General features: G+C 47.3%; 1 protein-coding gene across 1 annotated transcript in view; it reads left to right on the plus strand.

Annotated features, from left to right (window-relative positions):
* Positions 1-1,757, plus strand: part of Pgf (placental growth factor) — a 10,314-nt gene extending 8,557 nt beyond the window's left edge. Inside the window, exon 7 of the mRNA XM_028771911.1 lies at positions 970-1,757. Coding sequence (XP_028627744.1) covers positions 970-973 — 4 coding nt within the window. The 3' untranslated portion in view covers positions 974-1,757. The remainder of the gene's footprint in view (positions 1-969) is intronic.
* Positions 1,758-7,813: the final 6,056 nt, after the last annotated feature.

Raw genomic sequence — 7,813 nt, forward strand, 5'->3', positions numbered from 1 at the left:
TTCTTTCTTTCTTTCTTTTAGATAGGATGCTATATAGTCCAAGCTGGTTTTGTGTGCCACCATGGACTTCTTTTTTTTTTTTTTTAACTTATTTATTTATTTTGGTTTGTCAAGACAGGATTACTCTGTGTAGCCCTGGCTGTCCTGGAACTCACTCTGTAGACCAGGCTGTACTCACAGAGATTTACCTGCCTCTGCCTTTGCCTCTGCCTCCTGAGTGCTGGACTAAAGGCAGGCATCACCACTGCTGGGCTCTTTTTTAATATTTCGTATTAGCAAACAGTTGGGTTTGGAGCACCTAATCCTTCTTTAAGGGGAAGTACAACTGTAGCAAGGACAGCTGGCCTCAGACGCTTCCTCACACAAAGTTTAATTGAATATCCAAGGAAGCCGAAGACTGATTTCTTTAAAACCCCTTTTAAAAAAAATTTTTTTTAATTTATTTTTTTAGAATGGAGGTGTAGGTCAGCGGTAGGGAGTGTGCTTACCATGTGTAAGACCCAAGCTCACCCCCCTCTGTCCTTGAATGCCACAAAACACCTAGTGAAAAATTACAGACAACAAAAGCACTCCCACCAATTCTGTCTGACTATTGCAGTCTTGGGATGGGTAACCAGAGACGCTGTTACAGGATGCCAGATCGGCTTCAAACGTCTCTGCTACTGATCAGTTGTATGATCTCAGGCAAGTTTCTTAATGTCTCTGAGCCTGAGCTCTGCATCTGTGGAAGGGTGACACTCCTGTGGGGTGTCACGAAGGGTGAATGAGGCAGTGCCACAAAACTGGGCACCTGAGCAAAAGCTTGGCAAGGGAGGCACCTGCTTGCTGGTCTGGGTGTGAGCAGGTTTCCCAGGGTGCTGTTTCTTCATGTTGTTCCTTGTCCCTGTGGGTCCAGCCCTCCCTACAGGAGGGGACCTCATCCTCCACAGCCTCCTGTTCTCCCTGACTTGTCTGTTTGGTCTCTGGCAGGTGATGCTGTTTCCCGGAGGTAACCAGCCACTCAGAGGAGAGACCCACACCCGGATCATATATTTATTACCGTCACCCTCTCAGAACCCTCCCTGCTGGTACCTACCCTCTATTTATTAGCCAACTCGTCCCTGCTGAATGACTTGCTCCCTCCGAGATAAGGGGCATGGAAGGACAAGACCCTCAGGAATTCAGTGCCTTAAAACAGAACGTGAGAGAAAGAAAGAAGCCAACCACAGACCCGTGGGAGCTTCGGCTTGGGAAGAAGCAAGACTTGGACATGGCCTTACAAGGTGCAAGCCATGCTCCAGAGGCCCTGGGTCTCCAGGGAACTGGAGAAGAGAAGAGGAGACCTAGAACCTGCCCTGGTCCACAGCTCCACCTAGACAGCAGCTCTGGCCCTGGCTGCACTGAAGGCATGTAAAGGGGACCCGGTCTACTGTACCCTGGAGATCAGGACAGGACGTTCGGCTCTGGAGACCAGAGCTTGCCTGTGGGCTTTGCCTTTCAGCCTAGAAGTTCATGCTTCACCCTTTGCAAAGCACCACTACCCTGTCCCTGCTCTGGGACACAGGCAGAGTGGCCTGAGACTGAACAGAGGGCAGGCTGGATGAGTACTAGCCCATGGACTTTGACCACTGCAAGTCTGGGCCATGTGTCCTAGTGGTACAGCTACGGAAAGCAAACCGATTCCTGGAGGGCCCTTGCAGCCCACCAGTCGTCTCTGCCAGGACTGTCTAACTGCCAAGCCAGATTCTCTTGAATAAAGCATTCTAGTCTGGAACCAACATGTCTAGGTTGTATGTCTTCCAGAGCCATGGGGAGAATATAAAACAGAGGCCATGTGGATGAGCGAGGATGTGGGAGAGCCAGGTCCAAGCCTCGATTCCTCATCTCAGAAAGACTTCTCAGGTTGTGAGGGGACATGTCAGCGGGTGACATCATATGTTTCCCTTTTGACAGCTGGGGAAACTGAGGCCCAAGAAAGCAGAATGGGTGGTGCAGAGGTAAGGGAGCACCAGAGTGAGAGCCGGGCCAACCTTATCCTAGACTTGTCAAGTGACATTGAGTTTCCCTGCACTCACACTTGGATAGATGTCTCCGGCTCCAACACTGTTAAAGGAACCCTGCTGACGTCTCAATGGCCCTGGATGGTCTTCAGAGACCATCCCTACAGAGACTATTTCAGGGATGCCCCCGGAGTCTACCCTGAAAGTCTCCCCTCTAAAAGTTGGGGACAGGTCTGGCTTGAGCCTCCTCTAAGCCTCATCAAACCCAAGAATAGGGCCCTGTTTTCCTAACCCAAAGCCACCCACATCCAGCCTGGAGCATAGATTCTGGATAGCTAATAAGTAAGTTTCCTAGTGTTCTCAGTCCCTAGGACACCCTGTCCTAGACTTGCTGAAGCATGGTGTCATCTCACCACTTGGGCCTCTGGATACCTGGATCTGTGGCCAACTTCTTCCTTTTGCCCCTCAACTTCTTCACCTTCCTCCCTAGCGGGGCTTGAAATGGAGTCCAAACCATTTTTTAACAGACACCCAGCTGTTCTTGACCCATGAGATGCTGTGAGTACCATTTCATGGTGTGTGTGTCTGTGTGCTGGTTTGAAGAGCCCTACTTTATCTCGTGACATTGAGACACAAAAGAGCTCAGGCACAGAAAGGAGCCTTCCTATAGGTTCTTAACCTTCCTACTGCTGTGACCCTTGAATACAGTTCCATGTAGTGGTTCCATGGAAAGTTATTTTCATTGCTGCTTCATAACTGTAATTTTGCTACTTAGCAGAGTCTCGCTTCCTAAGACGATCCGAAGTGTGTGTTTCCTGATGGTCGTAACCCACAGGTTGAGAACCACTGCTGTAGGCTTTGGGTGGAGGCCATGACGATGAACAGGGTAGAGGGGCTCTATGCAGGCAGCTGCCTTCCGGTTGTCTGTTCATGGAGGTCTGGGGCCCTGGACGAGAGTCTGGTGGCGTTCGTTCGGTCAGCATGTGCTCCTGGCCGGGGATCAGAGAGGGTGTGGGCTGGTCCCAGGGGACTCAGCTAAAGAAATGACTTTCTTACTTCTCTCTTCAGCTGCAGCTGTTCAAAGACATTGTCTTTGGCTGCATTCGTTGAGGGAAACACCCCTCCCTCTCTCCCTTAGGCCTCTGGCTGGGACCTGAGGACCCCAACCCCACCCAGAGCATCAGTTCCCACCCAGGCCAGCAACCTCTACAGTAACCTAGACAGAGAGCAGAGCAGTTCCTGGGTTAGAAGAAACCCTTGTCCTTGGCCAGGGTGTTCACTGCAGGAACAATTAGGAAGGAACATTGTGATGGTACATTTGACCAAACTGCCGGTCTTTTCAGGTCACCTGGGTCCCCAGGGACCTGTGTAATAGGCTTGTCACTCATTGGCAGAATACCATCGAGTAATAGGCTCTGAGCAGCAGTGGGAATGGAGCATGCATGCCTTCCTCCCACCCCTGGGCTCTCATTCCACAGAGAGTTGTGTGATAGAGGGTATCGGGGTTCATTTCAATTGCTCAAATTGATAACTGGACTCAAAGTTAAGGAAAAGGGGCTCTTGAGCACCCAAGATTCTAAACCAAGAAACAATTTGAGGCCAGAAACACTTGCCTACAAGATTCATTTAGAACTTGAAGGGGATGGGGAGGAATCTGGTGAGATAGCTCAGCATTTAAGAGCACCAGCCGCTCTCCCAGAGGACTTGGGTTTGAGTCTCAGCACCATACTCGACAACTCACAACTGTCTGTGACTCCAGTTTGAGGAAATCTAATACCGTCTTCTGTTTTTTTCAGGGACCAGGCACCCATGTGGTACATAAACATATACACAGGCAAACATTCATACTCATTCACTAGATAAATAGAAGATAGATAGATAGATAGATAGATAGATAGATAGATAGATAGATAGATAGATGGGTGGGTGGGTGGGTGGGTGGGTGGGTGGATGGATGGATGGACGGACGGACAGACAGACAGACAGACAGACAGACAGACAGACAGACAGACGGGACGGAGAGCAGAGAGAGATACTTTAAGAGGGATTAGCAAGATGATTGATTCATCAAGTAAAGTTGCTTATCTTGAAAACGTGGTGTCTTAGGGTTTCTATTGCTGTGAAAAGGCATGACCATGGCAAGTCTTATAAAAGAAAACATTTAATTGGGGCTGGCTTACAGTGTCAGCTGTTTAGTCCATTATCACCATAGCGGTGTGTAGGCAAGCATGGTTCTGGAGAAGGAGCTGAGAGTTCTACATCTTGATCTGCAGGCAGTGGAAGGAGACTATGACACTTTGGCCACGATTGAGTTTATGAAATCTCAAAGTCCACCCCCACAGTGACACACTTCCTCCAACAAGGCCACACCCTCTAATAGTGCCACTTCCTATGGGTCAAACATTCAAACACATGATTCTGGGGGTAGGGGGTATTCCTATTCAAACTACCATACTTGGTGACCTGAGTTCAATCCTTGGAACTCACAAAAGGGTAGAAAGGGAGAATTAACTAATTCCACAAAGTTGTCTTGGAACGCACATACCATACGTCACGCATGTGCACATACTAATGATGACAATAAAAATAACAACAACAATAATAAATCTTTAAATTTGAAGTTTTTCTATTTAAAATTGAAGACCAGCCGGGTGGTGGTGGCGCACGCCTTTAATCCCAGCACTTGGGAGGCAGAGACAGGCGGATTTCTGAGTTTGAGGCCAGCCTGGTCTACAGAGTGAGTTCCGGGACAGTCAGGGCTACACAGAGAAACCCTGTCTCGAAAAACCAAAAAAAAAAAAAAAAATTAAAAAATTAAAAAAATAAAAAAATAAAACAAAACAAAATAAAATTAAAATTGAAGACCAGTTGAAGCTGGTCTGGCAGTACATACCTGTAATTCCAGCACTCTGGAAACCGAGGTAGGAGAATCAAGAGTTCAATGTCAGCCTGAGCTACACAGTAAGATTCTGTCAAAATTAAACAGAAAGGAGGGAGGAAGGAAGGAGGAAGGAAGGGTTTTGCCTCTCCAAAATGCAGCTGTGGAACATCAGAGATATCCCCGACACTGCTCCACTGGAGGTAACCCTTCAACTCCCTCCCTTGGTTGAGTTGGGCTGGTCTGTTTTGACCCAGCCAGTGGTTCTTATGCCAGTTTCCAAGGCCACTGGTACTTCCACCTCAGTCACTTGGAACTCTGTGCTCTTAAGATGTTAGGTGTCTTGAGGCCACCGTGAAAGGAGGAAGCTCAGACTGATCATAGAGATGGGGAACAGAGGGAAATGCTCAGCAACCCCAAGCTCCTCTGCCTTTATCTATCACGGTCTTCTCAATGGACGCCTCAGGACACTAGGTAAGGGGCTCAGTGGTGAACAGCACATGCTGCTCTTGCGCAGGACCTGAGTTCAAGTCCTAAAACCTCCTTAGGAGGCTCACAATGGCCTGAAAGTCCAGGCCACACGTATATAAGGCCTCTGACCTCCAGGACACCAGCACTGGACCCACACATAGACACATCATTACAATAAAGGTTATGGGGCTGGATTGAGGGCTCAACGGGGGAAAGCACTTGTTACTCTTGCAGGCGACCCATGTTCTGTTCCATCTTTTCATCTCTGTAGGCACCAGGAAAGAAGAAAGGAAGGAAAGAAGGAATGGAGAAAGGAAGGAAGGAAGGAAGGAAGGAAGGAAGGAAGGAAGGAAGGAAGGAAAGAAGAAAGGCATATAAGCAAAACATCCATACATGAAAGACAAAACAAATACATCTCTTTTTAATTTAAAAAAATATTTTTATGTTCATTGGTATTTTGTCTGCATTTACATCTGTGTACCTGTGCCAGATCCCCTGGTACTGGAATTACAGACAGTTGTGAGCTGCCATGTGGGTGCTGGGAATCGAACCTGGGTCCTTTGAAAGAGCAGCCAGTGCTCTTAACAGATGAGCTATCACTCCAGTCCCTAAACAAACCCTTTTAAGAAAAACAATAAAAATTAGAAAGGCATTTATAAGACTCCACTGAGGGCCCAGACCTCCTAGAGCAAAGACAAATTGTTCTCGCCATGCCCAGCTTCCCTTCCTAACTGCTGGGATCAGGAGACTCCATATCAACAGATTGTTTTAGAGCAGTTTGTTCTGTAACAGTAAGTAACAGGGACAGAAACACAGAAAAGGCAAAGAGGGGCAGTGTTTGAGAGAAATGCTGCAGGCCAGGTCACAGGAAGCCTCACCATGGAGGGGACATTTACAGAGTTTATGACATTATAGTCATATAAAGATCAGAGACAAAGACACGCCAAACAGAGGACATCACCAATGGGGTTAGGAAAGATTCCAAGATGGCTGGAGCATGATGGGTGATGGAGGAAGAGAGGAAGTCTTCAAGAACTAGACCTTTATCCTAAAGGCTGGGTAGGGCATCTCAAGTTTGGTATAATATGACAGGAAACCATTGAAGGGTGTCAAGCCATAGAAGAAAGCAACACTGCATACCTCTTTTCCCTTTTTGATGCAAGGTCTCTCTACATAGTCCTGGCTGTCCTGGAACTCACTCTGTAGACCAGGCTGGCCTTGAACTCATAGAGATCCACCTGCCTCTACCTCCTGAGTGTTGGGATTAAAAATGTGCACCACCACCACTACCCGCCCAGCTATTACTGGGTACCACTGTGAAAGATCACTCTACCTGTTTCTTGGACAATACTCTCTAGGAATACAAGAAGGAGAGGTCACTGAGCACAGTTAGGGTAGGTCGTTCTAGTAAGAGGGACAGGGTACGAAGAGATGTAGGGCCTTCCTGCTTGTGCTGTCTGTCCTGCTGTTTCTTGAGCATCATGGAGTAGATGGACTGTCGATGTAGCAAGGTCCATGAGCATCCAAATGTCCTCCCACCTCCCTACGGGAGAAAGGGAATTCCATTCGGAAAGAATTTAGGAGGATGATGAGAAGTCATAGCTGAGAGGCTAAGATAGGAGCTACCTAGGAGCTAAAGAGAGAAGGCAAGTGAGCAGGGTGGCTGGGAGCAGTGAAGGAGATGCTGGGAGTTTTGTCAAGGAGCCTTAGATGATGAAGAACAGCTTGGGTCATGAAGGAAGGGCTTTGGGAACACACTGCTACGATCCCCTATGTGCTAGTGGGATTTGAGAGTCTAGTCAACAAAAGACCAGACAGATGCTGAGACCAGCAGGGTCACACAGAGGAAGGTGAGATACTGTCTCTGTCCTCAGAATCTTTGTTAAAGGGGTTGAAAGCTGGCTCAGTGGCACTCCTGATAGGACTCAGCAGCCACATGGTGGCTCACAACCATCCTTGCCTCCAGCTCTGGGGGAATCATCACCTTCTTCTGCCTTCCCTGGGCACCAGGTATGCATATGGTACATGAACAAACTTTCAGGCTTAATACACACACACACATACATAAAATAAAAGTTCAATTTTTAAAAATTTAAAGAATATTTATTAAAATTATACTTACATTAATATTATAGTTATGTTAATATTTGTTTTAAGGGCTGAGGGTATACCTCAGGGATAGGGCACTTGCCTAGTACACAGAAGGTCCTACATTCAATTCTTAGTACTTGGGGAAAAAGTTAGTCAAAGGGTTAAGATTATGATTAGAAGGAAGAGTCGGTGACATTTGAGTTGTTCCTTAAAGAACAGGCACATCATGGACCAGATGTGGTGGTGTGAACACTTAGGCACTTAGGAGGTAGGAGGATTGTGAGTTCAAAACCAGCCTGGGCAACATAGTCACACCCTGTTTCAACAAACAGAAAAACACAACCAACCAACCAACCAAACAAACAAACAAAGAAACAAAAAAGCAAACCACCCT

Source organism: Grammomys surdaster, unplaced genomic scaffold (assembly GCF_004785775.1).
Source record: "Grammomys surdaster isolate TR1022 unplaced genomic scaffold, NIH_TR_1.0 210, whole genome shotgun sequence".
Taxonomy (NCBI): Eukaryota; Metazoa; Chordata; class Mammalia; order Rodentia; family Muridae; genus Grammomys; species Grammomys surdaster.